General features: G+C 46.6%; 1 protein-coding gene across 1 annotated transcript in view; it reads left to right on the top strand.

The window, feature by feature from the left end:
* Positions 1–3,479: 3,479 nt before the first annotated feature.
* st6galnac (ST6 (alpha-N-acetyl-neuraminyl-2,3-beta-galactosyl-1,3)-N-acetylgalactosaminide alpha-2,6-sialyltransferase) overlaps positions 3,480–22,945 on the top strand; it is an 81,438-nt gene continuing 61,972 nt past the window's right edge. The window contains exons 1-2 of the mRNA XM_085963832.1: positions 3,480–3,969; positions 17,918–18,067. Coding sequence (XP_085819958.1) covers positions 17,943–18,067 — 125 coding nt within the window. The 5' untranslated portion in view covers positions 3,480–3,969; positions 17,918–17,942. The remainder of the gene's footprint in view (positions 3,970–17,917; positions 18,068–22,945) is intronic.

Raw genomic sequence — 22,945 nt, 5'->3', positions numbered from 1 at the left:
GTGGCGCCAGTGGCGCACTGCCTCCACGATGGCTTGGGCCTCCTTTTCCACGGAGGAGTGTCTGATCTCGGGGCCTTGGAGGGTCCTCGAGAAGAAAGCTACGGGCCGCCCCGCCTGGTTGAGGGTGGCCGCCAAGGCGAAGTCGGACGCATCACTTTCCACTTGAAATGGAGTGTTCTCGTCCACTGCCTGTAGCGTGGCCCGCTCAATATCCTGCTTAATGCTTTTGAAGGCGGCGTGGGCCTCAGCAGAGAGCGGAAAAGAGGATGCTTTCAAGAGGGGGCGGGCTTTGTCGGAGTAGTTGGGGACCCATTGGGAATAGTAAGAAAATAACCCCAGGCACCTTTTCAGGGCTTTGGGAGTGTTGGGCAGGGGCAGCTCCCGTAGGGGGCGCAATCGGTCGGGGTCTGGTCCGATTTCCCCATTCTCCACCACGCTGCCCAGTATGCAGAGGCGCGTGGTGTTGAAAACGCACTTGTCCTCATTATAGGTGAGGTTGAGTTTTTGTGCGGTTTTCAGGAACCTCTCGAGGTTCGAGTCGTGATCCTGCTGGTTGTGACCGCAGATGGTGACGTTGTCGAGGTAGGGGAAGGTTGCCTGCAAGTGGTGGTCATCGACCATGCGATCCATCTCCCTCTGAAAGACCGAGACCCCGTTCGTCACCCCAAAGGGGACTCTGAGGAATTGGTAGAGGCGTCCGTTCGCCTCGAAGGCGGTGTACGGGCGGTCCTCTGGTCTGATAGGGAGCTGGTGGTACGCTGACTTGAGGTCGATGGTGGAGAACACCCGGTATTGGGCGATTTGGTTCACCATTTCTGATATGCGGGGTAGCGGGTAGGCGTCTAGTAGGGTGTACCTGTTGATCGTTTGACTATAGTCGATCACCATCCGTTTCTTCTCGCTACCCCTTACCACTACCACTTGGGCGCGCCACGGGCTGTTGCTGTGTTCAATAATGCGCTCTTTCAGGAGCCTGTCTACCTCGGTCGCGATAAACCGCCTGTCCTCCCAGCTGTACCTCCTGCTTTTGGTCGCTATTGGCCGGCAGTTAGGGGTAAGGTTCGCGAATAGCGAAGGCGGCTTTACCTTCAGGGTAGCCAGACCGCACACTGTGAGGGGCGGCTGGGACCCACCGTACTTGAGCGTGATGCTTTGGTGGTTGCACTGGAAATCCAAACCCAAGATCACGCTCGCACATAGATTCTTCATGATTAATACTTTAAAATTATCATACACAGTTCCGTTAACGCACAATTGTACCGTGCAGTAACCCAGAATGGTCGATGTCTGGGTTTTATCGGCCATAGAGATGGTACCCTGAGCAGGGACCACCTTTAGGGAGAGTTGTTGTGCCAGTTCAGGGTGGATAAAACTCTCCGTGCTTCCACTGTCAATTAAGCATTTAACCCGGCACCCGTTTACCTCGATGTCCACCATTGATTTGGATAGCGGATGCGGCCTGGTCTGGTCCACTGTGACCGATGCCACTGTAGGGCCCTGATCGAGACAAGATGGCGTCCACGCTGTCTGCTCATAAGATGGCGGACCCCACGAGGTCGGGCAAGATGGCGTCCAAGATGGCCGCTCCCACGGCGCACACGCGGCGGTGGCGGGTTTTCCGGCGGTTGGTTTTCCGGCGGGGTTCCCTCTGCACACCTTCCCGAAGTGCCCCTTCTTACCGCACTTAAAGCAGGTGGTGCCTTTCGCCGGGCACAGGTTTCTGGTGTGCTTTGGCTGCCCGCAGAAGTAGCAGTTGGGTCCTTGACGCGTCGCGGCTGTCGTAGGGCTTCTGGGGGGAGAGCTGGGCCCCGCCGGTGTCGGGCTGCCGGGCGGGGAAGATGCCTTCCAAGATGGCGGCGCCCTCGGCGCACACGTGGCGGCGTGGGCGGCGCGGGCTGAAGAGTAGGCGTCCGAGTTTCTCTGGGCCATCTCCAGGGACCGCGCGGTGTCCGCAGCCTGTTTCAGGTCCAACCCCGTTTTTTCCAGCAGTCTTTGCCGGATGCGAGTGGAGCTGAGGCCTGTGATAAAGGCATCGCGAACAAGCTCGTCGGTGTACACTGCGGCTTTTACATCTCGGCACTTACAGTCCTTGCCAAGCTTTTTCAGGATGCTTAGGAACTCCTCCACCGATTCCCCAGGTCGCTGTGCGCGAGTAGCGAGTAGATGCCTAGCATACACCTCATTCGTAGGCTGCTGGTAATGCGCCTTTAAGGTGTTGCAGGTGGCCAGGTACGTATCGGCGTCTTGGATGAGGGGGTAAACCCGGTGGCTTACCCAATTCCGTAGCATTCCGAGTCTCATCTTCGCAGTGTCCGTAGCGTCTTTGACGGCTGCGGAATTGTCCAGGAAGAATTCCATACAGTCAAACCAGTGTCCGAAGCGTGCTGATGCGTCCGGAGCATGTTGATCCAAATCCAAACGTTCGGGTTTCAGGAGTTGATCCATAGTGTTGAAAATTGAGTTAATAAAATTGATGTGCCTCAATTATTCCGAGACTCGAAGTTAGCAGAACAAAAGTAAGGCTTTTATTAACTCAGAACATAACACGTAAAATAGAGAGATGTCTACCTTCAGGAGGCTGATGCCGGACTGAAGTTAGATTACAAAGGAGCCAGGTATGGGCGGAGCCCTGCACACAACCAGTTCCAGCACATTCCAATGCATAATACATGAGGACTGGGGGAAGGGAAAAGACACAGAAAGCAGGCAGTTAGAAGACACAGAAAACAGGCAGTGATGAATGGAATATATTTCATCACAATACGTCCAAGTCAGGATGGTGTGTGACTTGGAGGGGAACTTGGAGGTGATGGTGTTCCCATGCGCCTGCTGCCCTTGCCCTTCTAGGTGGAAGAGGTCGTGGGTTTGGGAGGTGCTGCCGAAGAAGCCTTGGCAAGTTGCTGCAGTGCGTCTTGCAGATGGTACACACTGCAGCCACGGTGCGCCGGTGGTGGAGGGAGTGAATGTTTAAGGTGGTGGATGGGGTGCCAATCAAGTGGGCTGCTTTGTCCTGGAAGGTGACGGCTGCCCTTGTCCTTCTAGGTGGTGGAGGTCGCAGGTCTGGGAGGTGATGCCAAAGTGTCCTGTTTCAATCAATGCCAGCGAAGAAAAAAGATTAAATGGTCAAACATCTCAATCCCACTTGGTGGAAGCTTACTGTGCGAACTGGCTGCTGTCTCTCCTTATATAACTACAGGGCACTACAAAGTAATTAGCTGTCTTTGAAATGCAGCCGAGCGACATGAAAAAAGGCACTGTTAAAAATCCAACTCCCTTTTTTTGCCTTCAAGCAGCATGACAAGAACAAAACTAACAATGGGCAGTACATAAAATGTATTTTTTTTTAAACCAATTGCTGATGCGTTAGCATTTCGATTTGACAGAATTAGGTTAAAATTAAGGTCAGTGTACGGGGGGGGGGGGGAAGTTGCAATAAATGCGTGCACTTTAGCAGAAGGGTGGCTGTCTGTTGGCGGGGGATAGTTACTGTTACTAAGTTAACTTCTGTACCGTGCTACTCTTTTGATTGGGTGGTTAAACAAATCAACTGTAACTTAATCAAACTTTAAATGAAACTTAACAAATTAAATTAAATTCTGTTCCTGCGCAACTTGTGCCTTTAAGTAGGCTGAACTGTTATTTCCTCTCGAGATTACAAAGCCAGGCGCAGCCCACGCCCAGGGTCGTGTTCGCAGTTCCAAATATGACCCTTCACAGTTATTGCAGGGAACAAAAAGCAGACTGCACTCAAAGCTGGTGTGGATTGTGTTCTGTGTAGTGGTTCGCGTATCCTGTAGGAGGAGGGGTGGTCTCGGCAATATTGACTGACGAGTCTTGAAGGGGAGGGGTTTCGAGCAGAGCAAATTAAATCACGACTGAGAGTGAAGGAGAGGCCAGCCACAGGCTGCGAAATGTGCATGTTGTCGGGAGTCGAGTGGGAAGAGCACTCCAGCATTGCCTGCTGACTCTGTGAGTACCGACCACTTTCACTTTTCCTCAGAAATGTGTGGTTCAAATTGGAGATCAGTTTTTTTTTGAGCATGTGAAACTCAGCTGGCAAGGGTACTTCTCAGATGAAGAAGTTTGTTTGATCAAGCCCTGTGATGAAGGGTTGCGTGTCTGCTGCAGTTTCTGGGCAGACGGTGCTTGAACAATTACACGTGGAAACTTGCAGTCATTTGAAACTCTGTGTTTGAGGATGCAGTGTGTGAGCAGCACTCTTCCTTCCTTCCCCCAGAAATGCAGGCTATACATTACACACCTCTGTCTCTGTGCCGAGGTACTTTTTCATACTTGTTCACATGTTGCATCAATTGTGTGTGTCTTGCTTGCGTAGCATTCACAGAAGGAGTTTATCCCAGTGCACTGAGACCGTTAACATAAGTGGACAGCCTGGCAATGGGAGGAGGCTATGCTCAAACTGTACAGGGCTGTGGTCACATTCCATCGTGACTGCTGTGTCCAGTTTTAGCTAGCAGACCACAAGACAGTGGAGAGAAGAGCGAGGAGATTGATTTGTGAGGAACGACTAGAAGGTGACTGCGAGATGAGATGAAATAAAAAGAAAGACTTGCATTTCTATAGCGCCTTTCACGACCACCGGACGTCCCAAAACGCTTTACAGCCAATGAAGTATTTTTGAAGTGTAGTCACTGTTGTAATGTAGGAAGCGCGGCAGCCAATTTGCGCACAGCAAGCTCCCACAAAGAGCAATGTGATAATGACCAGATAAGCAGTTTTTTTTAGTGATGTTGATTGAGGGATAAATATTGGCCCAGGACACCGGGAATAACTCCCCTGCTCTTCGAAATAGTGGCATGGAATCTTTCACGGCCAACTGAGAGAGCAGACGGGGCCTTGATTTAACATCTCATCCAAAAGACGGCACCTCCGACGCTGCAGCGCTCCCTCAGCACTGCACTGGAGTGTCTGTGCTTAAGTGGGACTTGAAACCCACAAACTTCTGACTCCGAGGCGAGAGTGCTACAAACTGAGCCACAGCTGACAAGATCAGATGGTACGATAGCAAAATGCTGCGGAAGCTGGAAATCCGAAATAACAACAGAAGACGCTGGAAAAACTCAGCAGGCCAGGCAACATCCGTGGAGAGAGAAATAGAGTCAACGTTTCAGGTCAAAACCCTTCTTCAGAACTGAGAAAAAAAGGCAGGAAATGAAACAGATTAAAAGGCAGTTTGGGGGCTGGGAAATGGGGGAGGGGATGAAAGAAGAGACATTAAGAGATATTCAAGGTGAGACGAGATGGTAATAGGACAGGTAAAGAAACAAACAACGGCTCTAGATGAAGTGTGAAATGCGCTGGCAGAGTGAAAGACCGCTGCCATGTGGGAGAGGGAAAAGGCACAAACCAAAAGTGTGGATAAAAAATATAATAGAGGCTGAGGTTATGATCTGAAATTGTTGAACTCGATATTGAGTCCGGAAGGCTGTAAAGTGCCTAATCGGAAGATGAGGTGCTGTTCCTCGAGCTTATGCTGAGCTTCCGTGGAACAATACAAGAGGCCAAGGACGGTGAGGTCCGAGTGGGAATGGAGCGGTGAATTGAAATGACAGGCGACCGGAAGCTCAGGGTCACCCTTACGGACTGAATGGAGGTGTTCCGCAAAGCGGTCACCCAATCTGCGTTTGGTCTCCCCAATGTAGAGGAGACCACATCATGAGCAGCGAATACAGTATACTAAATTGCGAGAAGTACAAGTAAATTGCTGTTTCACCTGGAAGGGGTGTTTGGGGCCCTGGACAGTGGGAATGGGGGAGGTATATGGGCAGGTGTTGCATCTCCTGCGCTTGCACGGGAAGGTGCCGGGGGAAGGGGTACTGGGGGTGATAGAGGAGTGGACTAGGGTGTCTCAGAGGGAGCGGTCTCTACAGAATGCTGAAAGATCAGATGGTAACTGAGAGAAGATGAGATAAGATTGTAGAGATTATAGAAAAGATCATCTGCAACATGATACTTCAATGCAAACAATGGTAGTAAGATAAGGAAGCAGCTGGGAATGAGAGTGAGCGAATGGGTTCAAAAGGGCAAAAGACCAATTTAGGATTTAGGTTAGAAAGTTCTTTTTGACATGAAGAATGATCAACCCATGGAATGCAGCAGTTTAGGCAAGAAGTTTGGACTAATTTAACTGTTGGATGTTGTAATGGGGGGGGAGTGTTTGTAGGTTTCAAAATTCTCATCCTTGTTTACAAATCCCTCCATGGCCTCGCCCCTTCCTATCTCTGTAATCTCTTCCAGCCCCCCCCCCCCCCCCCCCGTATATCTGCGTTCCTCTAATTCTGCCCTTTTGAGCATCCCTGATTATAATCGCTCAACCTTTGGTGGCCGTGCCTCCTGTTGCCTTGGCACCTAAGCTCTGGAATTCCCTCCCTAAACCTCTCCGCCTCTCTTTTTTTCCTCCTTTTAAAACCGCTCCTTAAAACCTACCTCTTTGATCAAGCTTTTGGTCACCTGCCCTAATTTATCCTTCTGTGGATCGGTGTCAATTTTTTTGTCTTAAAATGCTCCTGTGCAGCGCCTTGGGACGTTTTACTACATTAAAGGCGCTATATAGATACAAGTTGTTGTTGTTTCTTGATAGATTAGCTAGGATGAGCTAACTAGTCCTCTTCGGCTATGTCTATATCTTGACGCACACTTCAGGATCAGGGTGTTTTTGATGATGGCCAGTTCCCTATGGCTAAGAAATGCGGGTGTGTGCTGTGTTGGAGATAAGTATTAAGAGTGCACGAAACTCAACGTGCAGGGTATTCATCTTACAAAAAAATTATTTTGTTGGATCAGCTGTGTGTGTCTACTCCAATTACTGACGGCGAGTATAGAACAATCGAACAATAAAAACTGGACTCGGGGAAAACTCTAGATGCAAACACAGTTGTGGGAAGCAAGATTTTTTTTTGGGGGGGGGGATGATGGAGGGAGTGGAATTAACTGACTAAGTATATAATGTATCGGGTATTTTTTCTACATTTGTAAAAAGAAAATACTGTTTCCATGTCTTAATTTATCTTAATCAGATAAGAGGATTTTCTACTGGGAAAATGCCAGGAACAAATTCAAACCAGTTTCCAGAGGTATCCTATTACATTTTAGAGAGATTTTTTATCCACACCTTTGTTTTGTGCCCTCCCCCCCCCCCTTTTTTCTCTCTCCCACATGGCAGCTGTCTCCCATTCTGCCAGCGCATTTCACACCTAATCTAGAGCTGTCTTTTGTCTCTCCACTAGTCCTGTCGCCCTCTCGTCTGGTTTTGAATACCTCTTAATGTCTCTTCACTTCTCTCTTCTTTCATCCCCATTTCCCAGCCCCCAAACTGGCCTTTTAATCTGTTTCATTTCCTGTGTTTTTTCAGTCTTGACGAAGGGTTTCGACCTGAAACGTTGACTCTGTTTCTCTCTCCACGGATGTTGCCCTGGCCTGCTGAGTTTTTCCAGCATTTTCTGTTGTTTTTCCAGAGGTATCAGGGTGGTTCTTGTACATTTTCTGTTTTGGAAGTGGTTATGATGCCTTTTTGCTGCAGAAATAACACTATTTCAACAGACAGGAATACTCGACAACAGGAAGTCAGTCATACATTGTTATAAATAAATAACTGCAGCCATGTGTAAATGCACTACTTGGCTTCCTGCTGAGCTGTTTAGAGTTAAGGCGGCTCCAGGCTTGATTTCTGGTCTGTGGTGAGTTAGGGTACTGCCTTGGCCTCGGCCCTCCTGGCCAGAAGGAAAGTGTCAGCCAGGATTCCTGCCCCTGAATGCGACCGAGTGACTCCTGTAGCCAAGTGTGCTTTTTTGTGAATGTTGGGCGAGGGCAGGCTCGAGCATGCCTGTGAGGCCGTTGATTGTTGAATAAACTGACCTCTCGCACCAAATCCTGTTTGCGCATCACCCCTGAGCTCACTGACCGATCTCTGCCGCCCATCCACCTAATACTGAGCTCACTGACCGATCTCGGCCGCCTATCCATCTAATACTGAGCTCGCTGACCGATCTCGGCCGGCCATCCATCTAATACCGAGCTCGCTGACCGATCTCGGCCGCCCATCCGTCTAATACTGAGCTCGCTGACTGACTGATCTCGGCCGGCCATCCATCTAATACTGAGCTCGCTGACCGATCTCGGCCGGCCATCCATCTAATACCGAGCTCGCTGACCGATCTCGGCCGCCCATCCATCTAATACTGAGCTCGCTGACCGATCTCGGCCGGCCATCCATCTAATACCGAGCTCGCTGACCGATCTCGGCCGCCCATCCATCTAATACTGAGCTCGCTGACTGACTGATCTCGGCCGGCCATCCATCTAATACTGAGCTCGCTGACCAATCTCGGCCGGCCTTCCATCTAATACTGAGCTCACTGACCGATCTCGGCCGCCCATCCATCTAATACTGAGCTCACTGACCGATCTCGGCCGCCCATCCATCTAATACTGAGCTCGCTGACCGATCTCGGCCGGCCATCCATCCATCTAATACTGAGCTCGCTGACCAATCTCGGCCGCCCATCCATCTAATACTGAGCTCGCTGACCGATCTCGGCCGTCCATCCATCTAATACTGAGCTCACTGACCGATCTCGGCCGCCCATCCATCTAATACTGAGCTCGCTGACCGATCTCGGCCGGCCATCCATCCATCTAATACTGAGCTCGCTGACCAATCTCTGCCGCCCATCCATCTGATACTGAGCTCGCTGACCGATCTCGGCCGCCCATCCATCTAATACTGAGCTCGCTGACCGATCTCGGCCGCCCATCCATCTAATACTGAGCTCGCTGACCGATCTCGGCCGCCCATCCATCTAATACTGAGCTCGCTGACCGATCTCGGCCGCCCATCCATCTAATACTGAGCTCGCTGACCGATCTCGGCCGCCCATCCATCTAATACTGAGCTCGCTGACCGATCTCGGCCGCCCATCCATCTAATACTGAGCTCGCTGACCGATCTCGGCCGCCCATCCATCTAATACTGAGCTCGCTGACCGATCTCGGCCGGCCATCCATCTAATACTGAGCTCGCTGACCGATCTCGGCCGGCCATCCATCTAATACTGAGCTCACTGACCGATCTCGGCCGGCCATCCATCTAATACTCGATTTTAAATACTCGTCCTCGTGTTCAAATCCCTCCATGGCCTTGCCACATCCTATCTCTTTAACCTCCGCCAGCCCATCAACTCTCTGAGAACTCTGCTTTCCTTCAATTCTGGCCTCTTGTGCATTTCCCCGTTCTTTAGCCCCATTCTATGGGTACTAACAGTCCTCCAATACCTCATACAAATGAGTGTTCATGTATAAGATAGTGTGTCAGCAGGCTGTCGGCTGCTTCTTTTTCTTGCTTTGTATCTGTTTGCATTTAAGAATTCAGATTCAGAATGAATATTACTAAGAACATAAAAAATAGGGGCAGGAGTAGACCATTTCGAGTCTGCTCCGCCATTCAGTAAGATCATGGCTGATCTTCTACCTCATCTCCACTTACCCGCACTATCCCCATATCCGTTGATTCCCTTAGTGTTCAAAAATCTATCGATCACTGTCTTTAATATATTCAATGACTGAGCCTCCACAGCCCTCTGGGGTAGAGAATTCCAAAGATTCACAACCCTTTGAGTGGATAAATTTCTCCTCATCTCAGTCTTAAATGGCCCCTTATTCTGAGACTGTGACCCCTGGTTCTAGACTCCCCAGCCAGGGGAAACGTTCCCTGCATCTACCCTGTCAAGCCCTGTAAGAATTTTGTATGTTTCAATGAGATCACCTCTCATTCTTCTAAACTCTAGAGAATATAGGCCTAGTCTACTCAATCTCTCCTCATAGGACAATCCCCCCATCCCAGGAATCAGTCTGGTGAACCTTCATTGCACTCCCTCTAAGGCAGGTATATCCTTCCTTAGGTAAGGAGACCAAAACTGCTACCCCTCGGCCCACCAAGCTCCCTTGTTAACCTCCCCAGCAATCGAACCGCCCCGTGCCCTCACCGTGATCGGATGCCCTCCTGTTGTCCTCCCCGGCAACCCCCTCCCCTCCCCCCGATGTCCTCCCTTGCCTGCGATCTCCTCCATGTCCCCCCAACCCCAATGCCGTTAAATCCGGCAGGACCTGAGGGAAACCCGACCGGTAAATTATGCCCACCTCCCCGTAAGTATCGGGGCCTAAGATTCGGTATTAATATGTGCAACCTATAGGAAAATTTATCAACATTTTTTTATTGGTTGTGTCCAGGATTCAAAATAATTTGTCCGTAATGCTATTTTTTTCTATCCATACTTCCATGACTACTTCAGTCAAAACCAGCCACAGCATGTTTGTGCTTGAGGCGGAATATTATGATTTGAAAGAGGGAAGATGTCCCATTGTAAATCAACTCACTATTGGATAGCTGTTATATAATTCTAATGTATGGGAGTGCTGCGCTGTCGGAGGTGCCGTCTTTCAGATGCGATGTTAAAACGAAGGTCCCATCAACACTCTCGGGTGGATATAAAAGTTCCCATGGCATGATTCAAAGAAGAGCAGGGGAGTTCTCCTGGCCAACATTTATCTCTCAAAACAACACCACCAAAATCAGATTATTTGGTCATTAATTTCATTCACGTGCATCAGTTGACTGCTACGTTTTCCTACGTTGCAACAGTGGCCACAGAATTTCTAAATACTCATTGACTGTGGTGCTCTGGAATATGCTGAAGTCATGAAGGGCAGTAAAAAAATGAAAACAAGACTTGCATTTCTACAGCGCCTTTCACAACCTCAGGATGTCCCAAAACGCTTTCCAGTGCTTTTTGAAGTGTAGTCACTGTTGTAATGTCGGAAACGCAGCAGCCAATCTGCGCACAGCAAGCTCCCACAAACAGCAATGTGATAACCAGATCGTCTGTAGTGACTGAGGGATAAATATTGTCCAGGACACCGGGGGGGATAACTCCCCCACAGTTCTTCAAAATGGTGCTGTGGGATGTTTTACGTCCACCTGAGAGGGCAGATGGGGCCTCAGTTTTAACGTCTCATCTGAAAGACGGCACCTCCGACAGTACAGCATTCCCTCAGTACTGCACTGAATCAGCCTAGATTTTTGTGCTCACGTAGGACTTGAACCCATAACCGTCTGACCCAGCGGCAAGAGTGCTACCCACTGAGCCACAGCTGACACTATATCAATGCAAATTCATTCTGCCTTTCTGTAGTATAATTAAAGGCTTTGCGCATTACAGCAAGCTGTGCCTGTCCCACAAGTAAACAATTGGTGGCACGTTGTCCTTCCTTTGTTGTTCATAAATGTCCATAAACAGAACTTTAAATTGTGTCCATCTCGCTGCTTTGCTGGTCGTCTAATTCTTGGCAGTCTCCCTAAAAGTTAATCTCATTTGGTTCTGAAAGAAGCCATCAATTTTCTGCTTTGAGTATGAAGCATGCAAGATCTCATTCCTTCAGAGGATAGAACATGAGGAGTGAAGTAACACTTTAATCATCACACCATCAAAGAGAAATTGAATTCTGGCTATCTATGCTGGCTCAGTTGGGAAGCACTCTTCAAAGTGGGAGAAAATATTTCTGCTCTGTGGAGCATTTAAAAAAGGCACATTTTGATACTTGGGGCTTGATCCATTGCAGAATTTCTGTCATGGCCCTTGCACTCACCTCTGACTCAGAAGGCTGTGGGTTCAAGCCCCACTCCAGAGACTTGAGCACAAAAATCTAGGCTGACACTCCCAGTGCTGTGCTGAGGGAGTGCTGCACTGTCTGAGGTGCCGTCTTTCAGATAAGACATTAAACCGAGGCCCTGTCTGCTCTCTTGGGTGGATGTAAAAGACCCCATAGCACTATTTTGAAGAAGAGCAGGGGAGTTCTCCCTAGTGTCCTGGCCAATATTTATCCCTCAACCAACATCACTAAAAAAGCAGATTATCTGGTCAATATCACATTGCTGTTTGTGGGAGCTTGCTGTGCACAAATTGGCTGCCGTGTTTCCATTACAACAGTGACTACACTTCAAAAAGTACTTCATCGGCTGTAAAGCGCTTTGGGATGTCCAGTGGTCATGAAAGGCGCTATAGAAATGCAAGTCTTTTTTCTTTTCACAAGTAACTGATTGATTTTAACTTGTACAAAACACCATGAACATGTGACCACAGATTTTTGACAATTTTTTTCTGACTAGTTTGTAGCCCAACAAATTCTCTGAACTGTTGTGCGATTTTATCTTTGTTTCCTCTGATACGTGTGCTCTTGATTTACTGCAAATCCGCTGTATTTACTCCGTGCATTGCCTCATTCAAGCTTCAGTTGGCCACTTTATTTTTAGGATTAGGTTTCTGGAAATTACTTCAGAACCTTTTTAAAGGTTGCCCCCGTCATTTAGCTTTGACTGCATTTTCCGTACTTTCAAACTCGGGTCCAAGCGGCAAAGGGAATGTTCATTCTAGCTTGAATGGCTGTTCGTGCTTCTTAAATGCGTCATCAATTCCCCGTTTCTTCAAGCCCCACTTTTGATGCCAATTCAACTAAACGACGAGAATTTTTTCATATTTGTTCTGATTGGCTGGCTCTTTAAACTGGACATAATAAAATAGGGGAGGCCTGAATTTTACTTTTTAAACAATTTTTCTTTACAAATCTAAATTTTACAGGGTCTTTTGAAGTGAGTTTTTTTTTAAGAAATCAAGTATCCAGGACCGGATTGTCCCACTTTACAAACCAACAGCTGGCTAGGGCCTGCTTGAGCCGTTACCATTTAAAGGGCTTGCCCAGTCACAATGTGACTGCATATCCTAAAGTATTGCAGAGGCAGCATCAGATTCGTGAATCCCCGATTTGGATCTTGGTGTAGGATTTCAATGCAACAAAACCCAAACGCCACACAGAACAGCTGATCCAACTTTAATAAACCAACATCACTTTAAAAAAAAAAGAAACAAATTAACTGGTCATTATCACATTGCTGTTTGTGTGTCACTGCTGTGCGCAAAATGGCTGCTGCGTTTCCTACATTACACCAGTGACTACACTTCAAAAAAGTACTTTGTTGGCACTAAAGCGCTTCGGGGAATCCAGAGGTCATGAAAGGTGCTATATAAATGCAAATTCATTCTGTTAACTTCTCCTGAGTTCCAAATAAACTGGGTTAATTGCTTATCTCCTCCCCTTATTTGCATAGCGGACAAGTTTTGACTAAGCTGTTGGCTTTAGCACCATGGTGCATATTGCAGCCTGCAGCTGCACACTTCACAGCTACATTTATGAATGTAGGGATACTTGTGTTTGTGTCTCTTCAGCAGAAATTACTTGCATTTATATTGCGCTTTTAACGTAGTAAAAGATCCCAGGACCATAATCAGACAAAAATTGACACTGTGCCACATGAGATATTAGGATAGGTGACCAAAAGCTGGGTCAAGGAGGTAGGTTTTAAGGAGCGTCTTAAAGGAGGAGAGGTTGAGAGACAGAAAGATTTAGGGAGGGAATTCCAGAGCTTAGGACCTAGGCAGCTGAAGGCACGGCCACCAATGGTGAAGTGATGAAAATCGGGGACACGCATGAGACCAGAATTAGAGGAGCGCAGATATCTCGGAGGGTTGTAGGGCTGGAGGAGGCTACAGAGATAGGGAGGGGTGAAGGGATTTGAAAACAAGGATGAGAATTTGAAATTGAGGAGTTGCCGGACCGGGAGCCAATGTAGGCCAGTGAGCACAGAGGGTGACTGGCGAACAGGACTTGGTGCAAATTAGAATATGGGCAGCAGAGTTTTGGATGAGGTCAACTTAGAAATCTTGGGGTGGGGCAACCCACAACCTGCTGATTCATGAACTAGAGTTTAACTACATGACCCCAAGTGTCAGCAGGCTAGAGGGATTCGATAGTTAGGGGAGCAGACAGGCGTTTCTGCGGCCGCAGACGTGACGCCAGGATGGTATGTTGCCCCCCTGGTGCCAGAGTTAAGGATGTCTCCGAGCGGCTGCAGAACATTGAGTGGGGAGGGTGAACAGCCAGAGGTCGTGGTCCATATCGGTACCAACGACATAGGTAGGAAGAGGGATGAGGTCCTGCAGGCAGATTTTAGGGAGCTAGGAAAGAGGTTAAAAAGCAGGACCTCAAAAGTAGTAATCTCCAGATTACTACCAGTGCCACATGCTAGTGAGTATAGAAATAAGAGGATATCGCAGATGAATGCATGGCTGGAGAGATGGTGCAGGAGGGAGGTCTTCAGATTCCTGGGGCATTCGGACTGGTTCTGGGGGAAGTGGGACCTGTGCAGGCCGGATGAGTCGCACCTCAACAGGGCCGGAACCATTATCCTCGCGGGGGGGTTTGCTAGTGCTGTTGGGGAGTGTTTAAACTAATTTGGCAGGGGGATGGGCACCAGGATGTAACATTAGAAAGGGGAAATAAAGTGCTCAAAAGATTGGGAGAAGCAGAGAGCACTAAAGTAAGAAATAGTGCGTTATTAGGTGGGGTCAAACTAAGAGAACATTCAGGATGGTCTAAGATGGGTTTACAGTGTATATGTGAACGCGTGAAGTGTAGTAAACAAGATAAAACAAGGTAAATGAGCTGCAGGCACAAATAGCCACATGGGAATATGATGTTGTGGTAATAACTGAGACGTGGCTCAAAAAAGGGCAGGATTGGGTATTAAATATTCCTGGTTACAAAGTGTTCAGGAAAGATAGGGAAGGAAAGATAGGAGGTGGTGTGGCAGTATTGGTTAAGGAGAATGTTACAGTGCTGGAGAGGGAGGATGTCCTGGAGGGGTCAAGGACAGAATCTATATGGCTAGAGTTAAGAAATAATAGAGGTACCATTACACCACTAGGTGTATTCTATAGGCCACCAAATAGTGGGAAAGATATGGAGGAGCAAATTTGCAGAGAAATTACAGAGAGGAGCAAGAACTATAGAGTAATAATAGGGGACTTCCAACTATCCTAATATAGACTGGGATAGTAATAGTGCAAAGGGCAGAGAAGGGGAAGAATTTCTGAAGTGTGTTCAGGAGAATTTTCTTGATCAGGATGTTTCCCGCCCGACTAGGGAGGAGGTATTGCTGGATCTGGTTCTGGGGAATGAGGTAGGTCACGTGGAGCAAGTGTCAGTAGGGGAACATTTAGGGAACAGCGATCATAGTATCATAAGGTTTAGATTAGCTATGGAAAAGGACAGGGAGCAATCTAGAGTAAAAATGATTAACTGGGGGAAGGCCAATTTCAGTGGGATGAAAATGGATCTGGCCCAGGTAAACTGGAATCAAAGATTGGCAGGCAAAACTGTAATGGAACAATGAGCTGCCTTTAAAGAGGAAATAGTTCAGCTACAGTTGAGGTACATTCCCACTAGGGAGAAAGGCGGGGCAACTAAAGTCCGGGCTCTCTGGATGACAAAAGAGATAGAGAATATGATGAAGCAGAAAAAGAGTGCATATGACAGATGTCAGGTTGCAAATACATCTGAGATTCAGGCTATATATAGAAAAGTCAGAGGAGAAGTGAAAAAGAAAATGAGGGACAAAGAGAGGGTATGAGAATAGAATGGCAGCCAACATAAAAGGTAATCCAAAAGTCTTCTATAGGCATATAAATAGTAAAAGGGTAGTAAGAGGAGGGGTGGGGCCGAATAGGGACCAAAAAGGAGACCTATGTATGGAGGTAGAGGGCATAGCTGAGGTACTAAACGAGTACTTTGCATCTGTCTTCAGCAAGGAAGTGGATGCTGCCATAGACATAGTGAAGGAGGAGGTAATGGAGACATTTGATAGGATAAAAATTGATAGAGGTATTAGAAAGGCTGGTTGTACTTAAAGTAGATAAATCACCAGGAGCAGATGGGATGCATCTTAGGATGCTGAGGGAATTGAGGGCGGAAATCGCGGAGGTACTGGCCATAATATTCCAATCCTCCATAGATACGGGGGTGGTGCCAGAGGACTGGAGAATTGCAAATGTTACATCATTGTTCAAAAAATGGTGTAAAGTTAAACCCAGCAACTACAGGCCAGTCAGTTTAATTTTGGTAGTGGGAAAGCTTTTAGAAACAGTAATCAGGAACAATATTAACATTCACTTGGATAGGTGTGGATTAATTAAGGAAAGCCAGCACTTGTTAAAGGCAAATCATGTTTAACCAACTTGATCAAGTTTTTTGATGAGGTAACAGAGAGGGTTGATGAGGGTAATGCGGTTGACGTAGTGTACATGGATTTCCACAAGGCGTTCGACAAAGTGCCACATAATAGGCTTGCCAGCAAAGTTGAAGCCCATGGAATAAAAGGGACAGTGGCAGCATGGATACAAAATTGGCTAAGTGACAGGAAACAGAGAGTAGTGGTGAACGGTTGTTTTTCGGACTGGAGGAAAGTGTCCCCCAGGGGTCGGTTCTAGGACCACTGCTTTTCTTGATATATATTAATGACTTGGATATGGGTGTACAGGGCACAAGTTCAAAATTGGCAGATGAAAAACTTGGAAGTATAGTGAACAGTGAGGAGGAGAGTGATAGACTTCAGGAAGACATAGACAGGCTGGTGAAATGGGTGGACATGTGGCAGATGAAATTTAACACAGAAAATGGCGAAGTGATGCATTTTGGTAGAAAGAATGAGGAGAGGACATATAAACTAAATGGTTCAATCCTAAAGGGGGTACATGAACAGAGAGACCTGGGGATGTGTGTGCATAAAGGCTTACGGGATCCTGGGCTTCATAAATAGAGGTATAGAGTACAAAGTGTGGAAATTATGATGAACCTGTATAAAACACTGGTTCGGCCCCAACTGGAATACTGTTCCAATTCTGGGCACCACACTTTAGGAAGAATGTGAAGGCCTTAGAGAGGGTGCAGAAAAGATTTACGAGAATGATTCCAGGGATGAGGGACTTCAGTTACGTGGATAGACTGGAGAAGCTGGGGTTGTTCTCCTTGGAGCAGAGAAGGTTGAGAGGATATTTGATCGAGGTGTTCAAAATCATGAGGGGTCTGGACAGAGTAGATAGAGAGAAACTGTTCCCATTGGTGGAAGGGTCGAGAACCAGAGGACACAGATTTAAGGTGATTGGCAAAAGAGCAAAAGGCAACATGAGAGAGAACTTTTTTACGCAGCGAGTGGTTAAGATCTGGAATGTACTGCCTGAAAGGGTGGTGGAGGCAGATTCAATCACAGCTTTCAAAAGGGGAGTTGGATAAATATCTGAAGGGGAATTTTTTTTTTTGCAGGGCTAGGGGCAAGGGCTGGGGAGTGGGACTAGCTGAGAGCCGGCTCGACGGGCCGAATGGCCTTCCTCCATGTTGTAACCATTCTATGAATCTGACCCTTCCTTCCAATAGGAGTCACTGAATTATGATGAGGATTTGGAAATCCCAACTCCTTATCCTACTCTTGGGGATGTTAATGCTATTGCCTGGCGAAGATCAGCTAACAGAGCACAGATCAGCCCTTCGAAGTCGCGGTACTTTTTTTGTTGATTACAACCTTTAAAAAAAAAAGTAGTATATTCACACACATGCAAAGGCGTGCCAACCCATATACTCAGCCATCCTGCTGAGCTGTAATACAAGTGGCGCTGCCATTGCCTGTTCTCACATTTCACGAGGTATATAGAAACAGTTCAAAGGCCAGCGCTCATAAATGGCTCACTTCACAACCGTGATCGAGGATCGTGTTTTTTTTTAAGCTACAGTAGTTCAGTGAACACAACTCACCTGTCAATTCCTCCTAACGTGGGGGTGGCAGAACATCTGGGTGCGTTTCAGGGGGTTGCTAAACCGTATTGTCAGCTTTCCCTATTAGTTGAATTAATGATGTGTGAGGGGGGGTTTAACAACGAGCTTGGTAGTTTAAAAAAAAACAAGTAATTTTGTTTCTCCAACTGAACGACCCCAATTGTGGATTTTTTTACCCCTGAAGTTGTCGGCTGATCGATGCGTTGGAAATGAAGAGGTTGACGTTTGTCCAGAAGCTGCTGGCTCTGAGTATCGGTTCTGTGGCGGTCATGTTTGTCTACAGTATCTTTCTCGATGGATTAAATTTCAACTTCAGCCACAGGTGGCCGAACAGGTACGGGTTTTTTGTTGTTGTTGTGTGTGTGGCCCTTGCCCCTCTGCTTAATGTACTCGGAAGGCAAAGCGACTTTCCAGCACCCTGTTCCTGTGACCCCCCCCTCTCTCTTATTGATGTTACTAACATGAAATTAACTGTTCCCTTCTCTCATCAGCCACTCCCCACTCTTACTCTGAATTCATTTTCTCTCTCTCTTCAGTCGGTTAATTCATGGTTGAAAATACAGGAGGCAGGTAGAGAGAATTCGGTGCTGCAATTTATAAAAACTGTCCACAGAGAGTATAATGTGTATAAAACAGGAATTCTTACCTCCCACAGCCCCCAAAAGAGGTGCTATTTCCTCCCTCATTGGGGAGGAACTTGTAAATGCTTCCTTCCTTATGTTAAACTTGTGAATTTATTTTTAATACCAGACAATTTTCTGCTGGATCCCATACCATGCGTTTTATTCTAATGATATGCCAAAAATGTGGGGTTTTTTTTGGCACCGACTTCCTGTTTTACTCTCCGGAGACCTTGACAAACTGGCAACAAGTTAACTTCGAAGAGTGCAAGTAGCGTTAATAATAAACCCGCTTCATGGCCATGGACTAGTGAGGGAAATGGGCTGTGGGGTTTGTTGCTGAACCTGACAACCGGTTGATTTAAACATTGCAAGTTCTCCAACTCTACCAGGACTCTAGATTGGAAGAGACAAAAACAAAAGAAATCTAAACCTTTCTACAAGTGCAGCGTTTGGGTGTCTACATTCTCCTGCAGACGCCTCCCACTTCTCTTCTCTTTGTTTCCACTTGAACATTGTCACATAAAACAGTTCCAGGGAACCGGCAGTGCCCCCAAAACCCACAAATGTTGCTTTTATTTATGTTTTGCTGGTACATTTGTGACGCTAAAAGGACAAACTAACAGCAGGAAGCACAGGAAGGGTTTAATTTCTGTATTGATTCTGAAGTAGCTGCATAGAAACACACGTACACAAACATAAAGCAATTTCAACACTTTAGGGTGGGAGGAGGCTCATGTGGAGCATAAGCACCAGTATAGACCTGTTGGGCCGAATGCCCTGCCTCTGTGCTGTCCAATTCGCTGTAACTTTGTGTGTTTACCTTGTGGCTGTTTTCCCTCCGATTCTTGAATCTTCCCCCTTTTTTCTGTGTTTTTAAATTACATTCTGTTTTTCTTTCCAACTATTAAAGTCTCTCCCACCTATTCTGTTGTATTGGCTATTTTAAAATTTGATCTTCCCTTGTCTTTTCTTTTTCTGCCTTCCTGCTCCCATTCTCTGTTGCGGAAGGAACTTCACTCAGTTTTGGCGAGAAAAGAACCACAAAAAGGTCCATTAAATTTATTTATTTTGTTCAAACATAGAGGGCAAAGAGCAGGAAATTGACTGCCTGGAGGTTTGCGTCATTTCCCTGTCAACCTTTGATTCACTTCAAGGTCATTTTAAAAAACCAATTTAGACTGACAATACTGTCTCTGCACCTGTTAGTGCCCGGATCAGTAAACTCCTTCAGATCACCCTGAGGGGTGAGCAGCCCGTGGTTGTGTGTGGACTAAGTGGTTAATATCTCTCCAGTGTTGTGGGACAGCTCTAGGAACCTGGGTGGAGGCACAACTCACTCCTGAGTTTCAGCTCTTAAAACCAACCCTGCTACCCGCAAAGCAGTTTTCCAAGTTGATAGGAAAGCTGATTTTGGATTATGGGCAAATTCAGTGAGATGAAAGTGGTGTCTGCATCTTCTCAAATGGTATTTAGATGGTAGATTTCTCTCCCACATGGCAGCTGTCTCCCATTCTGCCAGAACATTTCACACCTAATCTAGAACCGTCTTTTGTCTCCACTAGTCCTATCACCATCTCGTCTCGTTTTGAATACCTCTTAATGTCTCTTCACTTCTTTTGTTCTCTCCCAGCCCTGCCTTTCGATCTATTTCATTTCCTTCCCAGTTCTGAAAAAGGGTTTCGACCCGAAACGTCGACTCTATTTTCTCTCCACGGATGTTGCCTGGCCTGCTGAGTTTTTCCAGCATTTTCTGTTGTTGTTTTAAATGGTAGAATTGTTTTCAGTTAGACTTGTTGGGCTCCCACTCAAAACACCTCAAAATAAGATCTCCCTTGTGCACAATTACTATTAATTGTTTGAACATCCCAAATGATCATCAGGTGCTATCAGTTGGGTTTCAAAAAGTAAATAAGCTATAGTTTTTTCTCTACATTTTAAGAGTACTGTATGTATCGTTTGAAAGATTTAAAAAAATGTTTAGCATAAACATATTTAGGTTTTGAAACCGTTTCCTGTATTCTTTGTAGAACTCTGAGACACCTACACATAATAGCTGTTAGCACAGAGACAATTAGTGGCAATCAGTGAGTTTGGTAGGAAAGGATCCTACGTCCTGGTTAAGTAGTCTCGAGCAAGTTATTGAAATCACCTGCAGTGTTTGTGAAGCAGCTTCCACAGAAAATAAAAGCTAACAAATTTGAGGCAAAGATGAGTGGAAAGATCACATTGGCTGCCTCAAATGTAGGCTCGGGGAGAAGGGCAAATGGAGGGACAAAGGGGTTGGCGGCTGTACCAGCTCAACAAGTTGAAGGTCACTTGATAAGTATCTTGTATCCATGGCAATGAACAGGATCAATTAATATTAATGGTCATCAATTTTCTCTTACAACTCCATGTCTTTCATTAAATTTTGCCATAGAAATGGAAAATGTCAAGGCATCTGATTGTTTAGCAATCATTATTTCACTGTAGTTGTCCAATTCTAATAGAGTGGCTGACAAAGGACATTAGAGGTTAAAATGAATCAGCAAAAGGAGGTTTATGACAAATGTCAGATACAAAATACAATCAAACTAGGCAGAATACAAAGCGTGCAGGGGACAATCGACTAAAGGATTTAAGAAAGAGAGTATGAGAAAGGGTTAGCAGGTAACGTAAAAGAGAGCCCAAAAATCTTTTATAAACCTGCAAAAGGATAGTTAAAGGAATGGTGGGGCTGATTAGAGACAATAAAGGAAATCTTGTGGAGGCTGAGGGCATGACTGAGGTACTGAATGAGTACTTTGCATCTGTCTTCACAAAAGAAGAGATTGAAGTTAATGTGGTGTAGAAGAGGGGGAGCAGAGATAATGGCTCAGATAGAAAGGAGGTGCTAAATAGGTTGGCATCACTCGAAGCCAACAAGTCACCCGGTCCAGATGGGGTGCATCCTAGGTTGCTGAGGGAAGCTAGGGCGGAGATAGCAGAAGCTCCGAGAAGATCGAGAAGGTTTCAAGGGATCCGCCAAAATAGCGCTAACCCAAGTTAAACCAATCATATTTGTCATCGCTTCTTCAATGAAACCAATGAAATCCAGATGTAACCTCTTGTCATTCAGTTAACCAATCAGATTCTTCCTTTGCTCCAAAGTCTGAGCCCTCCTTCACGTTTAACCAATAGAAACTCTCGTTTCATCCGTTGTCTCAATCTGCCGGCCCCAATCCGCCACCCTCCTGGCCAATAATTTTTGCCTAACTTGCAGCTCTGGGTTAGATGTGGTCAATCTGGTTGTTAGGTTTATTCGGTGCTTTTTCAGCGGAGTGATTACAGGTGCGGTCGGGAGACGTTATTGTGCTTCAGACATGGCGGGGCAGGGCGATCCGGTGCAGAGAGAGAGAGAGAAGGAGAGAAATACGGCAGGACTGGGCCTACATTGAGGTTATTACCAGCAGCATCAAAAAGATAGCGGCTTTCCTCAACTCGTTTGGCAAGGAGCAGCAACCAGTGAATAATAAATAACCAGCAGTAACAAGAGAGTCACCAAAGGAGAGCTTCCTCTTTACACCCACTCACTGCCCCTCTTTCATTATTTGAACGGGCTGCTCCTCGATTTTTGGCTGCACTTCAGTCCCACGCTCTTGCTCTTTGGTCACCCGGTGCGGAAGGGGAGCGGACCTCCTCGTAAGGCTGCTCCTGGGCCTGGCCCAAAAAAGCCATTTACTGGTCCAGGCAGCGGGCAGTCGAGGGGGTCGTTCGGCCCGATTGCCTGCCTCTCTTCCGTGGGTGGCCCTGGAGATGGAGCACGCGGTGTCCGCCGGCGCGCTCGAGGCCTTCCGCGACCGGTGGGCGCCATGGGGACTGGAGTGCATCATCACCCCCCCCGGCCAACGAAATTTTAATTTAATTTGTTAAGTTTTATTTAATGTTTTATTAATTTACAGACGATTCGTTTAATCACCAAAACCAGAAGCGTACACCCACTCACTTCGGAGTGTGTCGGTAATGCTGGGGTTTATGGCCTGCTTCACGTCATATCCTGTGTTAGTTTGCCTCTGACTTGACAACAGTGGAAAAAATAAAATTGCATCTAATTTCCAGTTATCGATTTTAAAGGGGGCAGGGTTACTATGACTGGAATTTCTATTCCTACTTAGTCACATTAAGTAAGTAAAACAAAATGAATAATAAATATACATGTTTAATTGTATACCTAATTTTTATACAGAAAAATACTTGTGTTGGAGGACAGACAGCAAAAGGGGGGGGGGGGGGGGGGCGGTAAAAGGAATTTTCTTGGTCCAGAAACGATATGGTATGGTTATCCACAGGGGCCATCCTTGTTTACAATGTGCAGTTGATCTGGACTTGAGAGTTGAGGGAGCAATACTGAAATTTGTGGTTGACAACAAATTCAGGGACACAGCGAATTGTGATGAGGATTGTTTTTTAAAAAAAAATGCAGGAGGGCACAGCTGGGCTGATAGGTGGCAGATGTTGTTCAATATAGAAAGATATAAAATAATACATTTTGGGAGCAAGAAGAGGGAGAGGAACTGTACCCTATATGGTGACATTTTAAATCGAGTTGACGAGCAGACAGACCTTGGTGT

The sequence above is a fragment of the Somniosus microcephalus genome, chromosome 21 (genome assembly GCF_052327205.1).
Source record: "Somniosus microcephalus isolate GS21.2 chromosome 21, FLI_Smic_1.0, whole genome shotgun sequence".
Taxonomy (NCBI): domain Eukaryota; kingdom Metazoa; phylum Chordata; class Chondrichthyes; order Squaliformes; family Somniosidae; genus Somniosus; species Somniosus microcephalus.
Note: the sequence above shows the minus strand (reverse complement) of the source record. Positions and strands in the feature narration are given on the sequence as shown.